Source organism: Silurus meridionalis, chromosome 26 (assembly GCF_014805685.1).
Source record: "Silurus meridionalis isolate SWU-2019-XX chromosome 26, ASM1480568v1, whole genome shotgun sequence".
Lineage (NCBI taxonomy): Eukaryota > Metazoa > Chordata > Actinopteri > Siluriformes > Siluridae > Silurus > Silurus meridionalis.
The window spans coordinates 4,662,651-4,681,298 of NC_060909.1; the positions used below are offsets into that span (position 1 = coordinate 4,662,651).

The window sequence follows — 18,648 nt, forward strand, 5'->3', positions numbered from 1 at the left end:
TAATTTTTGCTATGAGAAAACAAGTAAGAAAAAAAACATTATAATGCATGACCTTAGGATGTCTGTATATACTGTATGTGACAGATAAAAGCTGTTTCTTTTTCTAGAGAGAGCACTGACTGAAGAGCACTCGGTGTCAATGAATTAATAAATCGTACAATGATCGAAACAATGAATCGAGTAGTAGTACAGACGCTCCCCACTTTACGACCATTCAATTTTACGAACTTTTGCGGATACGAACAAACCTGTCGTCAAAGTGAAATTTGTTAAAAAAAAAAATTTAAAGGGAGGAGAGCCGCCGCGAACTAGTCGTCGTCGCCGTAACGAGTCTACATGATGTGAATTTTTTTTAATTCATTTTTATTTTTCATTACTTAATACAAAATATTGTATGCAGTTTTTTGATTATTTTAATGTTTTGTAGTATATTTTATTGTTTATTTGATCATATTTATACCTCTTATATCATTAGGAGATATGCGTAGTCAATAACGAACACAGTAACAACTTACAAACAAATTCATGCCACGAACGGATCGTATTGGAACGTATCTCGTTTGTAAGGTGAGGAGCATCTATATAAACAGCACACGCGGTCCCAACAGAAAAGCTACAATACAGTTACGCCCACACTCTTTTTAATGCTTTTTTAATGTTGATAATCTTGAGTGGTATACAGTATATGCTGTATTTACTTAAAGAATAAAAGAAAGCTTTATTTTTGAAGGAAAATATATTCAACTTCTGAGAGATTTTTGCCTCACACGGCAAGTTCTAGTTATGTGAATATTGAATGTGCACAACCTTTTATTTAATTTATTTTTAAACACCTGACAACTCATCTACTTCACACTTCCTAGCAAATTCATGTCATCCATTCTAAAGTAAAAATGAAGTGTAACATATGGGAAATGCATTCATTAAGGCATAAGTTAGCTAATTATGAAACACCAGTATTTGTTGAGTGGACACAGTATACTGTCTGCTTTAACACCCACGCATTAGTCGTTGCTTTAAGGAGATAAGAAGTGTTAACGTGTGTGTGTGTGTGTGTGTGTGTGTGTGTGTGTGTGTGTGTGTGTGTGTGTGTGTGTGTGTGTGTGCGCATTTACATTTTTTTCAGATATCGTACTTTTGTGTCTGAAGATGCTGGACCTAATACCTTGGTGGCAACAGTACTGGCTAAAGATCCAGATGGTGACGGGATCACATACAAAATCTCAGCAGGCAACGAAGAAGGCAACTTTGTCATTGACAGTCAAAAAGGTGATTTCGTTTTTTATTCCCCCACGCTACTTTAATTGTCCTTGCTTGATATATCAACAAAGATCTAACTATTATCTTGTTTTAATAAAGAAGGCACATTAGCCTGATTTCAACTTTAGTTGCTGTGGTTTGAAAAGTTATTATATTGAAGCATTTGCCTGAGAAATTAAATGATTCAAATATCTGTTAAAAAAATATGCAAATTGAGTTAACTTTGAATGTTTAGCAGTGAGTACAGTGTTATTGAGAACATTTTTATTATCGAAGAGTTTGTTTTAATGGAACAAGACATCAGGCCTGGATAATGAAATTGAAATCTGCTGGTTCTCCACACTTGCATTATGTATTGGTATTATTTTATAATGATGTTGTAAATTTGATAAAAAAGATTTGTGGTTGAAATTCAGGAAATTGGGCTCAAACTATTGATGGCCATCATAATGTAGCATAAACCAAGATGCTGACAGAGCGCAATAGCAAAACATTTCTGAAGTCCGTAATGAACGAATAAGCTGGAGCAACAAAGCAGAACTATGGGGCAAGAAATGTTGAAACCAGCAAAACCTGGGATATGGCGAATGATGAAAACACTGTGACTGGGTGTGAAAGACACTAAAGAAAGAAGAGGCTATGACCAGCACTGTAGGAGAAATAGAGGCTATGGAAGAAATGGATGTTGTGACCAATAATAAGGACGTCATGAAAGGTGTGACTGACACTGGAGAAGCAAAAGAGGTGGGGATTTGACATTAGAAAAGGGTACAAAAGCCAGGCAGAGACTTACCAAGACTGATGGCATCATAGGGGCAAGGAAAAAAGGAAAAAAGGAATGATGCAGGGGGAAGTTGACATAGGACAGAAAATAAAGCAGAAGAACAAGGGTCAATAAATTGCACTGATATTATTGACACAGATTAGGGTTCTATGGTAGACTGAAGAAGGCTCAGTAATAGTAGCTAAGCCAGAATTCAGGGCAATGTTTCAGGCTAAACAAATGAGTCAATGGGGCTTGAGTCATGAGGCTTGATGTCATGAGTCAGTGGAGTCCTGGGTTACTGAGCTAGAACCAGGACAGAATTAGGAATACAAAACTGGGCATACAATTTTGTGACAGTAATCCGGACAGAGGTGGCAATAATCGGATGACAAATCGCCTAAACCATTTGCAGTGGTGTAAAGTAATTAAGTAAATGTACTTTGTTACTGAACTTAAGTCATTTTTTGGCTACTTTTTAGTTTTACTGAGTATCGGAGATATAAGCAACTTTTACTCTCTACTCATTAATGAGTTTTATGTATTATGATATATATACAGTATGTACTTTTTACTCCACTATATCTTAATTAAAAGTGACCGTTACCAATTACATTTCATTAAGATTTCATCAAAGCCCAACACTCCTCCACTCACATCTGCTGCCTGTGAGTGAAATTTTGCACTGCTGGCCTCATTTTCAGTCCAAAAATAACCAGCTTTTGTTCAGATTGAATAATAAAACTATTGGCCCTATCTGAGACTGAGAGGTGCATCAAATCACAGTCAGCACTGAATATTCGATTTTATTTGATCTAAAAAGATTTGCTTTCATTTTATTTGTCCATTGAATACTAATGGTAATTCTACTTTGTGACAATACTGTCATTTTATTTGTCAAGTGAATACACCTTTTTTGAAAGATTGCTTTACTTTGTTGTCTTTTTTGTTTGACCTACTTGCTTGATCTTTGTTTCATTCTGGCATGTTAAAGAGGTCTTGGTTTATGAAGTGTTGAGATGTAATAAGGAAATACAACCTTGAGCCTATTTTCAATATTAGTCAAATACTCGAGTTCTGTTGAAATCAGAGTCTCTGTGACATTTAATCAAGTCATATTGCAATTGGTGGCAACTTGTAATGGAATAAGTTTCGCAAAAAGGTATCTATACTTTTCCTTTAGTATGATTTTCATGTATTTTTCTGATAATTTGCTAAAAGGGGACTCTTTTTCTCAGCAGGTATAGGTTTGCTCACACAGGTCAGGTCTGATGCACAGATTTTATTTGTAGGCAAGACAGGTGATTCTTGGAGATTGGCGAGCAAGGAGTTTGAAGGTGGACATACTCTATCAGAGAGGTCTAGGAGGTTGGTTGTGGGTCTGGATGGCCACACTGAAAGGGACAGAATTATCAGGGCAAAGATCTGTGTTTGCCAGTAATACAGGGGCCAAGGTCAGGTTTCTGATTTTAAGATTTAATATTAGAGGCCAGGGATAAGCTAGTTGCATTAAGAACGTTAGGATCATAAAGAGATTACCAAAAGGGCAAGTGTTCAGGGAAAACAGCAACAAAAAAATGGCTCTCTGGTTGAAGACCAAATCAGGCTTTTTCAGGGGATCAGAGCAAGAGTTCCAAATATAGGCAGCAAAGCTAGCATTTTAAAATTATTTGCAGAACTGCAAGTGTCTTGATGGTTGTCTAGGGAGCAGTGGCTACATAGGCTAAGGTCTGGGTGGTTGCCAGCAGTGCAAGGGTCTTGGATGCCTAAAAGCAAAAAACTAAAAAAAAACTATATTCTGAGTTAACAACTTGATAGTCAGTAGTAAGAAATCTAATATTTTTACTCAGTTAATATAAAGATTACACAGCTGATATTTATTACCCAGCTGATATTAGACATGCTTGAACTTTTCATAAGTAAACTCACTTCATAAATTGAGAAGAATCTCTATTTCTTTTGGCACTTATTCCACCGCCTGAATATCAAAGGCTCCTTTCATTGCCCCCTTTTCGATGATTTGTCAACTTTCAGCCTCTCCTGCTTTTCTCACAATCATACATTATACGCCATTCAAGGTTTTTTTGTAGCCTATGTCAAGCTGTGCACTTGATTCTTGTTGGTAATTTGCATGTAACTTACTGATGGATATCTCCTGTTTGAGTTATTGCTGCATTATGAATTCAAAGCTCAAAGTCAATACAATGTTGTATTAAAGGCATAAATACAAAGGACATCATGCTGGGTGAAAGATGCAAACCAATGTTTATGCCGATAATCAGCCAGATCATCTCCACCACACTGCACCTGTCAGTTTTTTTTTTTTCTCTCTAATTTATTTATTTACCCCCCACTTATTTATGGTGTTTACTGTAGCTCTTGAACCGGCAGACAGAGCAGAGTTAAAAGAGGTTCCATCATCTTAATGTGTGCCCTTGTGTGAATACGATGAACAAATGAAAATGATTGGTTATGTGAAGCAGTAGACAGGCTGTTAACATTGTACGATCACTAATGAATTGCTTTCGAAATTGCAATTACTGAGGATACGCGCAACACATATAGCAAATCGAATAAGCCAGATTGTCTGAAGGCGCAATAGAAAATCTTTTATTTTGTATTTTGTTACTGATTAACTAAGAACATTCTTTACACTTGGTCTGTGTTAAAGCACAAATTGCCTGAAAATGACATTTACAAATTGCCTTTTGTATTATTATTATTATTATAATTATTATAATAATAATAATAATTATTATTATTATTATTATTATTATTATTATTATTATTATTATTATTATTAATGCTCCTTTGCTCTCTTTAATCATGCTCTGAGTATGTATCTTGTTTGGGGTTGAGATGCTGATTAGAGCTGATGTGGGATGAGGGCCAGTGTTTGTATATCCTTTTCTCCTTTATATAAAGGGACTGGTTCATCCCCTTGACAAAGATCATCTTCATCTATGATGTGCGCAGATATATGCTGGCTGCCTCGTCATTTTGCTTCCTGCTTCATGCAGAGGTCATATATAGTACACATACACACACTTATACACACATACACACAAATGAATTACACTACTGTAAGCCAAATTAGGCATTTTAATGAATGCACTTGACATTACATTAATGATGTATCTTTAGAGCACATTACAAGTTGGCCAAAGGAAAAAAAGAATGGCACATGTATATTCCTTGCATTGTAGGACCACTACAGTGCGAGGAAATATTTATTCTGACATTTTATTGCTTATTATATTACTGATGCATCAGTTTAAATGTGTACAAAATATGTATTAAATGCATAAAAATAAATGTCAAAAGTCAAACCTGCCATGGAAATGCACTATAATTTACTGGTATTGGAACTCTATTACAAAGCTGTTGTCACAATTCTAGTTTTGCAGAATGGTGATTTAGTTTGAGTTCATTTCTTTCCTAAAATATCGTCTCCACCTTGTTCCACCATTTTCTACCATACCAGACTCCATTCTTCTGGAAAGGATTTATTTTTTTTTACAAGTTTATGGAACATTGCTAAGGGGGTTTGTGCCTATTCAACCAGAAGTGGTGTTAGTGAGGTCAGGAACTGCTGGACATTAAGGCTTTGGTTTGGCAGTCAGCATCCCAGTTCGTCCCAAAGGTATTTAATCGAGTTGAGCTCAGGTTCAGGCACTGTGCAGTTTACTTGGGTAATTTTCACACCAATGTTGACAAAACGTCTTTTTGGGCCTTGTTTTGTGCACACAGGATTTGTTAAACAGGGTTGGCTGAGACCTTTTGGAGAAGATCCACGTGTGTGTGTGTGTGTGTGTGTGTGTGTGTGTGTGTGTGTGTGTGTGTGTGTGTGTGTGATGGTCAGGTGGCCACATTTTCACATTTTTTGACCTGTTGAACTTAGTATTCCAAAAACCTGGCATTATTCTGGAGTTGTCTTCCCTTTGGGTAAACTTTCTGCGGTCGATTCCTCCCACCTACCTGGCATCAACCAAAACCAGGTATTCAGCCATTAGATTGGCAGATAGTGAAGCGTGATTCATCTCTTCAGAGAGCATGTTTTTACTGCTCCAGAGTTAAATGCTGATGTGCTTTGCACCATGCCAGTTGATGCTTGGCATCACGAACAGTGATCTTTGCCCTGTTTGCAGATACTTGGCCATGAAAACCTATTTTATAAAGCTTCTGATATAGTTCTTGTGCAGATGTTGATGACAGGCAGTTTGGAACTCTATTATGAGTGATGCAATGGAGGACAGGTGATTTTTGTACGTGTTGAATACTTCAACAGTGTGCCTGTGCAGTTGTTGGGCACATCTATCAGCAAGAAAATATAGATTTAAAATGTAGATTAAGATTTAAAATAATTAAAAATAAAAAAGCGTGCTTATGAGTGTCTGAATCACATGCCTGATCAGATCATTTGATCGTGCAAATATATTTATATTTATATTATATAAGTGTGACATGAACTGGCTTACAAAAAAAAACGTTGCCTTTCCTAATGTGATGGTCTTTAGAACGTGTCAAAGGAGGCAGCAATAAAAGGTAATATAGTCGATTTGGATTTCATCAAGTATATTTATAATAGAGTCACTTTATTTGCTGTTATCTATTTCTTCAAATTCTTATCATTAGCCACTTTATTCCTTCGAATCACAGGCGTTTTGGTGGTCTTTGTTATGTCTACCGTAAATTTGTTTTCTCAACCACATATTAAACACCTTGAAGGGCATCTGTTGAACTGTATTTTGTAGTGGCGTAGCCCCAGCGGTGCCTATGGCATTTATAAGCTGAATACAGCTGTATGTCAACGGAGCAACACGTGCACACACACACACACACACACACACACACACACACACACACACACACACACACACACACACACACACACACACACACACACACACAGACGATTGCACAAAGTTTAGTTTTTCTGCCTCAGACCTCATTACACTTTGACACTGGTTTGAGGGGGAGAGTAATTCAGATTGAATTAGAATTGATTACAACACCCCCCCCCCCGAAACCTTGCCACAAAAGCACTAGCAGAACGCATTAGAATCAATTCACAGCCCGTAGGGTAAATGCGATTCCTCCAATGCCAGGTCTGCGTCAGTAGCTGTAAGGTTTACTTGAATGTGCTTCAGCTGTGGGCTGTAGACGGGAAGCATCCCACTCGCCAGTCTAATAAACACTGTCTGATGAGGCTGAGGGAGAGCAGTGGAAATATCTAGTGCTGTCTGATGAGTCACGTTTAAGATGAACTGTGATGTCACCACTTTAAAAGTATTTGGTGTGGCAGCAGCGTGCACAGTAAATAGACCGCTAAAAACAAAGCACTGCAGATGTCAGGAATAGCACACGATGGGGTTTGCTCTGATGGGAAAATAATCCACAGTAGATTGGTGTCATATGGCCTAATAAATGTGGAGCATTATAACAGCATTAGAGTACATTAGATTAGATTAGATTCAAGTTTATTGTCATTGTGCGTCAGAGAGTTTCATACAAGTATACTGTATATGTATAATGTATGTATTATATATATATAGTGTGTGTGTGTGTGTGTATGGCATATGGTCTAAGCATTACCAAGCAGGACCTTCCACTTCTGCAACCTCTGAAGCAATGCTGCAGCACTCATGCGTCTTTTTTTGGAGCCAGATTCTGCACCTGACGCACAGCACAAGGACTAAACTTCTCTGATGGACCGGTGCAAGTCCTGTTTCAAGTGGAACCCATCTTGAAGACCCTCTGTATGACCCTGGCCCCTGTACTGTAACTCATGGTGTTAATGATCTCCTTATAGCCTCGGTATCTTTGTGGAGAGCAACAATTCCAAATCTTAAATCCATTTCTCAAGTTCTGTTGAACATCCAGTGGTCAGTATGAGAAAACTGTACTCAAAGCACCAAATTTTAACTGCTGTAATACAAAATACACAAATTTGTATGGTCCTGTCAAGCAGACAAAATATTGAACATGATAATTAGGACGTGTGGATTTGCACGGTTACACGACGTACTGCTGTTATCACTTAGGGTGTACTCACTTTTGTTGCCAGCTCTTTATACATTAATGACTGTATTTTGAGTTATTTTTAGAGGACAGTAAATCTGTACTGCTACACAAGCTGCACATTGACTACTCAATAATATATGCAAGTTTAATATCTATAGTATTGTCCCTTGAGACAGCACTACAATAGTTCTTGAAACGTGATGTGTACTCACTTTTGTGTCATGTTTTGCATTTACATTTGATTTATTTGACACTTTTGTCCAAAACAATTTACATTTGAAGCATACAACAAGCAATTTATCATAAGATGGCAATAAACACGAGAAGTGCTCATTATACAGTATAAGGTTTCAGTTTTCATTCAAAATAGTAAAAGATAGGACCAGAAGGGATAAAGGATAATAATAGGCAGTTAAATGCTCACGGAAAAATTATGATAATTATGATTTTTGTTTCCTTTTTTTAAGCACATCATGTCAATCTTTAACTATTTAATATTACAAAAGCTATTAAAAAAAGTAGTTCCCTCTCCAGCTTGTACTTTATCTCCTCAGAAGAAGAGAGAGAGAGAGAGAGAGAGAGAGAGAGAGAGAGAGAATAAGCTGTTACTCCAGGAGTAATAACATGTCAAAAACAAGTACATTTATGGTACAGCAACTAAACATGTCAGAATGAGCCGCATGACTGGATAAACATGACAAATCATTAGTGTAAACTTACTCTATTATAGCACTGTTAAATTCTCAAATGAATTGGTGTCAACTAGACAAGGATGTGTTCCCTTTGGAATCTGGTTCCTCTTATGGATTCTTCCCGAACACATGCCAATACCATTTTATTTTCATTGTCATTAGGGATAAACTTGTAGGGACTGAAATGTATATGTGTAACTCAAGAACTTTGAGAATGGATTTTCATTGTAATTAATATCAACAGTCTACTACAATGTCTCAGAACCACAGGATGCATTTAATCACCAATCCAATCACAACAGTGATGGAACTGTGATGAATGGATATTAAGTGCCACCCAGATGAAGATGGCTTCCCTTCTGATTCTGGTTGCTCTCAAATTGCAGGGAGTTTTTTCCCTCACCATTGTTCCCACTCATGGGGACATTTATTGGGGACAAACAATTATAAGAAACAAACGTATAGGCAATAAACGTGCACATTTCTTTATATAACTTTATAACTGCTTTATGTCTGAATAGCTGCTTTGAGACAATGTCCATTGTTAAAAGCGCTATACAAAAAAAAAATGAATCGAATTGAATCTGTTTATTTTATCTATGTATTTGTTTGTATTTGTTTGTCGAAGATTCCATCAATAATGGATTTTAGTCACACAGGTCTATCGTTTAGTACTTGCTGAATCCAGTTCAATGGTGCATAAGATCAGGAGCATATCTTTGAGAACACCTGACATAAAATTGGAAAACATTCCAGATCAGATGCCAGTGCTTCGACGAACACATTGTAATTCATATTGTACTAGTTTGAAAATCCATATTTCTCCAAAGTTTTGCAAATCTTTTGCAAATATAAGTTTTATCAAGGTCACAAGGTTTACACTGGCCTTACCGGCATTCACATAAAGATCAAATCTCTGTGTATTGACTGTAAGCAAAACTCCAAGGATAGCGCAGAGGGTCAGATCTATAGACGTGTAGCACATGATCACTTCCCTCAGGCCATAAACAGAGAAAGATGCTATAAAGAGCAAGCGCGAGAGAGCAATTGGAAACTATGTTTAAGTAACAGGGATATTATAGATATCTGGTGATGGATGTTTGCGAAACGAACATATGCGAGTCGATTTCGATGTTCAAAGAGAGACTGTTTAATGGATTCTGTTCACATCTTTTCTTTATTAGATGAAATTGAATTGAGTGCATATTGCATTACTGTGGAATCAACATGCTGTCTCTAATTTATTCTTGTCCCTCAGGTTGGATTTGCTCTAAAAATGAATTACGGTATATTTATTCATAGTTGTTTCCACATATATATATATATATATATATATATATATATATATATATATATATATATATATATATATATATATATATATATTTAAGGTTTCTAATCTATAAAAGGTTTTGCATTAAAAAAACAAAACGTGATCTTTTTTAGGGCTGATCCGCCTTCGATCCAATCCTCCACCAAAACTGCAGGGGGTAGAGTACATCTTGAACATCACAGCCACAGATGACAATGCCTCTGGAGGACCACAGTCTCTGTCAGCCACGGCTCAGGTCATTGTGGGAGTGGATGATGTCAACAACAACAAGCCCATGTTTGAGAAGGTACTGTGCTTTTAAATAGAAGTATGAGTTTAGTATCAAAGTTTTTTTTTTTCTTATTTATAATATTATTCTTATGATCAAGACTTAATTTTCTCGTGATCTCGACATAACAGTCATGTGTCCTCGTGATCAGTATTCATGATTGGCCATGATGATTGGTACAGGGAGCATCATGGACAATAACCATAACCATTAATGGCAGCGGGCATGTGGACTAGAACTGCACCCGTCAAGATCACAAAAATAGTTTGTTGTGGTAACGAGTAGATCATTTTTGTTATGTTGAAATTCATGAGAAAACCGCTTTTGTTGAGTTAAGATCATGACAAAACAAGTTTTGTTGTGTTGAGATAATGAGAAAACAGCTTTTATCATGTTGAAATTCATTAGAAAACAGCTTTTGTTGTGTTAAGATCATGAGAAAAACAGCTATTGTTGTGTTGAGATCATAAGAAAACAAAGTTTGTTGTGTTAAGATCATGAGAAAAACAACTTTTATTATGGCGAGAAAATTGTCGAACACAAGAAAAAACTCATGTCGTGATCACATCAATTTAAGAACGAACATTTTTTTTTCTTTTTTGTTTTAAACCACTACTTAAAGACGTAAAAATCTCATATATTTACCTATCTGCTTACAGATGCTCAAATAGTAAAATAAAACATAGCCGGTTAACATTGGCGTTTTATTACATTTATTATTTGTATCAATCATTCTTTCCATCAGATGGTGTTAATTACATATCCAGTTTCCTATTAACAAGGAATTCTTTGTCAAACTGTTACCACAAAGTTGGAAACACAATTATATAGGATTACTTTTTTTCCTTTACTTGAACTAGGAGACCAACTATACTACTGTAGCATGAGAATACCCCTGTGCACAAAGCTACCTCCACAAACATATGGTTTACATGAGTTGGAGTGGAAGATCTTGAATGGACTGTTACAGAGCTCTGATTTCAACCCTTATTGAACATTTTTGGGATAAATTGGAACACTGAATGCACTCCAGGCCTCTTCACCTCACCTACATCAGTACCTGACTTTACAAACACACGTGTCTGAATGGGCACAAAATTCCACAACCTCTATCCAAAATCTACACATAAGATTGAAGGTTATTACAGCAAACTGGGATTAATGGTGTCCACAAAATTTAGTTTAGAGTATATACTGTACTAGTAAACAGTTGGTGCAGAAACCTTGGGAAACATACAGTAGTCTCTTGCCAATATTGTGACACGAATTTATAAATGGATAAGTTTTTAGACAAACTGCATGCATTTTCAAAGCTGTGCACAGAAGAAAAAAAAATATTTAATAAAAATATAGGATTCATAATAAGCCAAAAAAGTTTCAAAGCTAATCTAAAACAGAGCTCATATTTAAACTTAGACTAAATGTACCCTACTGTCAAGCTATACATTCCCACATCATTTAATCTATTTCTTAGATTTTTTTTTTCTTTTCTATTCTTGTTCCATCCTTTTAAGTGCTTCTTTATCACAGCTTCTATATCCATCTATTCTCCAGAGAAGTGATTAGCCAGCTAATCTGCACTAGCCCCACATCATCTCAGGCCCTTTTTTAATTAATGTCTGAAATATCTGCCAAATTGTCTTGAGCTTACCTGCCTGAAAATGTCTCAATTGTACACGAGATGATTGGTTTCAGGAGGTCTTAAATAATGGTGCTGTGGTGAGTAGACGCTCTTTGGGGAGCAGCCGTGAAACGTTCTTCACGATTTCAGCTCAATGAGAAGCGAGGTAAATTAGTGCCAGCGCTAAAAAAGAGGTCAAACTGCTTTCTCGAGGAGGCGGGAGACGTGTCTCTACACTTCCTGAGCTGCAGCAAGAGACCTGAAGTGGCAGAGACGCAGTACTCCATGCCAGACCAAAAGATTTCCAAGCGAAAAATACCCGGAAGGAAGGAGAAATAAAGTCTTTTGCACCGCTACGCCGATTCGACAGCGTTTCCCTCTTTATTTAGGACATCCTCTCCATCCTTTCTTCTTCTTCTGTTTCTCTCAGAGTTGCGTCAAAGATCCAGTTTTCTCTTTCTTTTACCAACTCTTTTTATTTCCAACTTTCATGCAACATTTTTTTTTTTTTGTACTTTGTTTGGGTTCTGACTTTTCTGCTCTCCACGGGGCATGCTGGGAAGCAGCAGGAGAGTGAGAAAAATGTCTTCATGTTGTGTTATTGCCCTTGTCTCCTCCCCTACTTCCATCCTCCAATGCATGCCCCCCTTTGGTGCATTCTTGGACGAGAACCAGCTCTTTCCTGGGTGCAAGAACATCAGTAATAGTGGAAATCTTCAGAGATGGAGCCAACCTTGCACCGTGGGGTTCTGTTTTTTGTTGGCAACGATCTCCTGGTGCTTCCTGAAAAGGATGACAGGAAGCGGAAAAAGTTGTTTTGAAAAATTGTTGAATTTACTTTCTAAAACAGTTTGACTTTTGAAATTTTCTATTTCAAAGCTGTTATGAGATTTTTGAGAAATTTGTTAACAATTTTTTTTAATTAAAAAAAATTACCAAGGCTAAATAACGTGCAATAATTATACAACGAATAATTAAACGGAGCATAAAAAATAAAAAAAAATACCATAAATAATGCTTGGTCTAAAATCTGAAGCCATGGTCATTTGTTAAAAGAAAAGGATTATAAAATATTTCCAAAACATTAAATGAACCAAAAAGCAAAACCAATATCATAGATTATTATGATTAATAAATAGAGTGGAGCACCAGAGTGAGATCAGTCAGAATATACAGCACATCTCATATTTAAAAAAAAGATTAAAATACACAAACTTACCATGGAGGCTGTCAGAAAACATCCCGCAAAATTAAAGGAATATCTGACGAGTCGTGATTCACTCTCTGCGATGTGACAGCAGTCTCTCAAAGTGTTCACAAAGGGACAAATAAATCAGGGTCAAAATCAAAAAGATTTATTGAAAATATTCTTTAATTATTTCCATTAATTTATAATGCTCTGTGTTTTATTTGAATTGTAAATGATGAGAAGACTTGTTATTTTTCTTGCTCTCTCACTGAGAAAAAAGGGAAAGGTGTGTGTGCAGCCCAGCACGACTAAATTATCATGGCTCGTTCGAGCCGTATCAGAGGACTCAGCAAGATGCGATTGATTCAAGGACGATTCAGTAATAAAACACTGATGAATCTCAATAGAACAGAACAGATTCATAAACCTTCCCCTTTTCTTCACCTCCCTCGCTTGCCTCCTTTTTTCTTTCTCAACTCCTGCCGCATTGCTCTCGCTTTCTCTTTTATCCCCTCATGGTCAACTGTGATCATTTTTAAATAAATGCAAATCTGTAGTTTACAGAGCTTCAGAATATTTAACTGGATTGTCATGTAGCTTTAAATTGCATTTTCTATGGCGTTCAGCTTGTTGTACTTCCTCTTTCTTCGTGTCTCAGTGCCAGCAGTATAGGGAGATGGCGTCTGTTCCGGAGAATAAGCCGGCAGGAACACTTGTGCTGCAGGTACACGCCGTAGACGCTGATGAGGGAGCCAATGGGAAAGTGACCTACGGCTTCATGCACAAAGACAGCATGGTTCCGGCCTTCAGCATCGATCCTGATACAGGTGCTTTCGAAAATGAAACTACGTTAATCTTATTTATACTAACAATTATAAGGAACAAACTTACATTTTTTTATTACCTTAGAGACAAATAATTGCAAATAATTGTTTAGAGACAAAATCTAACTTAATTGAATTGAATTATTTATGCAATTATGCATCAAGGGCCTTGATCAGAGGCCCAGCATTGGCAGGGTGGTGGTGCTGGGAAGCAGAAGCTGACGAACAGCTTAACATTTAAGCTGCCACTAGAACAACTGTATAATGAACATTTATGAACAATCTGTTTCGATAATACCATTGAATTTGTGTCAAACACACCACATACTGTTGATGCCGTTTGAATAGTTGACAGTGAAAAGATAAAAATATTTTAACACCCCTTCATCTGTCATTGGGAAGTCACATGCGTTTCATGATTTCCAAAGTTCGCACTGATTCACTTTAATCACAGAATTTAAAATAAGTGTCGGCTTTTTACGGGACGAGAAAAGATGCCATTTAGCAACTCCTCTCCACATCTTTAATTAAATGAGATGCCTTATTAAATGTAACAGTTTATTGTGCGTCAATTCAGCAGCATTTTGAAACGAGAAAAACGAAATAAAGAAAAAAAAAAAAAAGGTGTGTGACAGTTTTTTTTGTGCGACAATGTAAGGTTTTGAAAGGAATATATAATATATTAATGTAAACCAATTCTACCTTCTGGGTCTGGCTTTTATAAATATAATGTCACAAATCCTTGTCCCTATAGGCTTCCTCTGGGTTCTGTGGTTTCCTCCAACCTCCCAAAAACATGCCAGGGAATGAATTGGCCCTCCTGAAATACCTCTAGTCCTCTAGTGTGTGTGTGTGTGTGTGTTTGTGTGTGTGTATATGCATGGTGTATTCAAAGGATTAATGGCTGCTTATAACCCTTTCCTGTGCTCTTTCCCAGTCCTCTGTTGCCAATTGCTCACCATCGTTACGTTTGTTCCGTCGTGGTGCTGTAGGTGCGATCACAACCGCAAAAAAGTTCGACAGGGAGCGACAGAGGGAGTATGCAGTGACAGTCACGGCTACGGATCAGGCAGCGGATCCTCTTATAGGCATCTGCCAACTCAACATCCTCATCCTGGATGAAAACGACAACAGCCCGAAGTTTGAGAACTTGCGCTACGAGTGTGAGCATCTTCATTTCCATTCATCCTCTCCGCTTTTGCATTCAATATAAACCTGCAAGTTTTGAATTCCGCTAGAAGTGAACTTCATTTGACCTCATGGTTTAATAGAGTTTTGAATAGAACATACCCTATACAAACATAGCGATATTTTTTTTTTCCCGCTCTGTAACCACACACCTTTTCCCCACGGCTCTGATTAAAATAATTTGTATTCTGGCCTCTGTTCATACAGACTTCTTGAGGGAGGATACCATGATTGGCACCAGTTTCTTACGAGTCGCTGCACATGATGATGACTACAGCACCAACGCAGCTATCACGTATTCAATGTCTAAAGAGCAGCCAGAATACCTGCGAGTCAATCCTGTGACAGGCTGGGTTTACGTCAACCAGCCCATCTCTCAGGTTTATATCTAATATCCTACCCTCACACACACACACACACACACACACACACACACACACACACACACACACACACACGGTTTCTCTCTTTCTCTCTCTTACATAAATCTCTGGGGTAAGAGAGAGATACATCTATAAGATTTAGAGAAAAGATGGATTGCTCTCTAACTAAAGTAGGTAAATTGAAATTGTGCCCTGCCTCAGCAAGATATAGTACATATGGGGCTTTATTTTCATGCAGATGTAATTTGTTGGTCTAATGCCAACGTATTGCTAATTTGGTTGCGTGTAAGCCAAGCCTTTTCCTGTTCTTGCCTAGTTTTTTATGCGCAAAAATTAAGGCACTAATTTAAAATTATTCATCAAAGCTTTGATATTTTATAAGTTAAGAACAAACCTTGGCTTTAAGTGCAATCTGAAAGCCCCTATAGAAGTTTAATAGGAGTGTTTATATCACAAAAAAGAACAACAAACCGAATTACACCCATCAGGCATAACATTATGACATTATAACATTATGACCGGTGAAGTGAATAACACTGATTATCTCTTCATCATGGCACCTCTTAGTGGGTGAATTTTTTTAGGCAGCAAATCTACATTTTGTCCTCGAAGTTGATGTGTTAGAAGGAGGAATAAGTGAGTTTGGCAAGGGCCAAATTGTGATGGCTAGATGACTGGGTCAAAGCATCTACAAAACTGCAGCTCTGCAGTGGTCAGTATTTATCAAAATTGGTCCATGGAAGGAGCAGTGTTGAACCAGTGACAGGGTCATGGCCGGCTGAGGCTTGTTGATTTGTGGTCTGATCCAACAGATGAGCTCCTGTAGCTCGAATTGCTTAAGAGGTTAATGCTGGTAATGCTCGACGGGTCAGAACTGTTTTGAAAGCAAAAAGGGAAACAACACAATATTGTGCAGGTGGTCATAATGTTATGTCTGATCGGTGTATATTTGGTGGCCTGGACATCCTCATATTTGTAACACTTTCCTCTGATTCATAGTGTCAGAATTCAAAAGTATAATATAGGCAGAAATTTTGTTTTAGAATTCAACTACAGGGATATCCGACTGTTTTTTTTTCCCCAGTTACACCAAACATATAAAACTTGGTCATTACGCACAAAACATCAAAATTATTACAATCAATAAATTTTCAAACAAAGTTAACTAACAAAATATAGAAAAGAAAATGGCCTAAGTATTTGATGGGTCAAACAACTACCTTATATTTGATGTTTAAATGCATAAAATAAGACAGAACACAATTTTTCCGTTGTTAATGATATAAAAATGCTGCCATATTGCACAATTCATCCCAATAACCTTCTGTATCTCTGTAACGTTTTGCCTGATGCTATGAAATATATGGACAATGTAACACCTTGACTTCTTTGTACTTGCATCCTTAATACAAAAAGACGACTACATACTCTGGCAATTGTTTTTTGCTTGTTTTATGGAACATGTATGGTAGATTATATCACGTTGTTCATGAACATTTCCCTTCTGCAGAGTTCACATTTATCTCTAATCCGCCATACTGTCTACCGGTGTTGAGATTTATTAGCTCGAATGTGTGCTTGTGTGTGTGTTTGTGTGTGTATATGAGTTCAGTAAACATGAGCCAGGTGGGTGAAATCCAATATAGAGGATTTAAATCTCACTCTGTCAGCACCTAGTGATTTAAAGGGTGATTTAGTTTAATGTATAGATGAGGTTTGGATTGGTGTTGTAATAGCCAAATTACTTGTTTGCTATTGTGGAAGGCATGAGGTCAAGTAAAATGGCACTCTTCAAGAAACTGGGTCTCTTGGGGTAATAAAGAGGCTTAGCTTCCTGATGGACAGATTGAATCATTATGTTTTAGGGTTCTACCTAGGGCACTTAAGTAAAGAACATTTTGGAATGTAAGAAACCTTAGTGTACTTAGAACAATTCCCTGGTTTTGACACAAAATAATAGATACGGTGGTAACACACTCTCTGGATCCGTGCTGAAAGAAAGCGAGACAGGCAAAAGTTCACCAAGCAGAGCTTTCTTTTATTTTCTTCCGTTTTCACCCCGGAGCTTTCCTATTCAGTACACACACCGGGGATCACCCACACACTTGTGGTCTGGGACGCCTTTCCATCTTGACGCCCTCCGGCACGCCGCTTAGCGCCCACCCGAGTTTCCTCGCGGACCGGCACACCTTTTCCTGGCGTCCGTCCGAGTGCACTTGCCGGCACGTCTTTCTCTGGCGTCCGCCTGCGCTGAGTCTCTGAGGCCGGTGTCTCGCTCCTGTTTATTGGCGTCGCCGGACTGAAACAGAGCTGCAGGTGTTTCTTACCTCTTGTTTTGTTTGGCTCTGCCCTCCACTCACTCACCGCTGGCACAATTGTCACAGAATGATTAGTGCTTTATGCTTGTCACATGTAGCTTACAGCACATTGAAATTCTTTCTTCGCATCTCCCAGCGATGATAGGAAACAAAGTCAGAGCACAGGGTCAGCAAGGTTTCAGCACCTCTGGAGAACAGAGGATTAAGGGCCTTGCTCAAGAGCCCCAAGAGTGGCAGTCATCATGACATATGTCCAGGAGAAATCTGCCCTGAACATAGACTAGTGGATTTGACAACGGGCAAAAGTGTAAAGGAAACATCAATCGTATATAAGCAAAACAAATGTGCCAGCAAAAACACTCACAATGCACTCTCAGCATAATAGTTGTGGAGTGGATTTGTTCAAACACTGATGTTTGCCTACAAAGCCAAAAATGGACTAGCAGCCCTCAACCTTACAGCAGTCATCTCACCCTGCACTGCACCATGGTCTCTCAGATCCTCTACCACTGCTCGCCTGGTCCCACCATCTATCAGGGTACAAGGAAGACATGCTTCTGGACTTGTCTCTGTTCTGGCACTAGGTGGAGAAAAAAACTTCCACTTGATGTCAGAACAGCTGAGTCACTAGCAGTGTTCAAACAATGTCTAAAGACTAAATTCTCTCCCAATAGAGTTTTTAGACAGATGCATTCTTTATCCGTGTCCTAATGAACTATTATCAGAATGTGTTTATATAAAGATAAAGACTTCAAAGCTCTTTTTAGGTCTATCTAGATAAGGGC

The 18,648-nt window shown here is 37.7% G+C and overlaps 1 protein-coding gene across 1 annotated transcript in view; it reads left to right on the top strand.

Annotated features, from left to right (window-relative positions):
* Window positions 1-18,648, top strand: part of si:ch211-186j3.6 (neural-cadherin) — a 285,200-nt gene that overhangs the window by 110,301 nt on the left and 156,251 nt on the right. Inside the window, exons 7-11 of the mRNA XM_046840706.1 lie at window positions 1,127-1,269; window positions 10,186-10,358; window positions 13,809-13,977; window positions 14,967-15,137; window positions 15,370-15,542. Of these exons, the coding sequence (XP_046696662.1) occupies window positions 1,127-1,269; window positions 10,186-10,358; window positions 13,809-13,977; window positions 14,967-15,137; window positions 15,370-15,542 (829 nt within the window). The remainder of the gene's footprint in view (window positions 1-1,126; window positions 1,270-10,185; window positions 10,359-13,808; window positions 13,978-14,966; window positions 15,138-15,369; window positions 15,543-18,648) is intronic.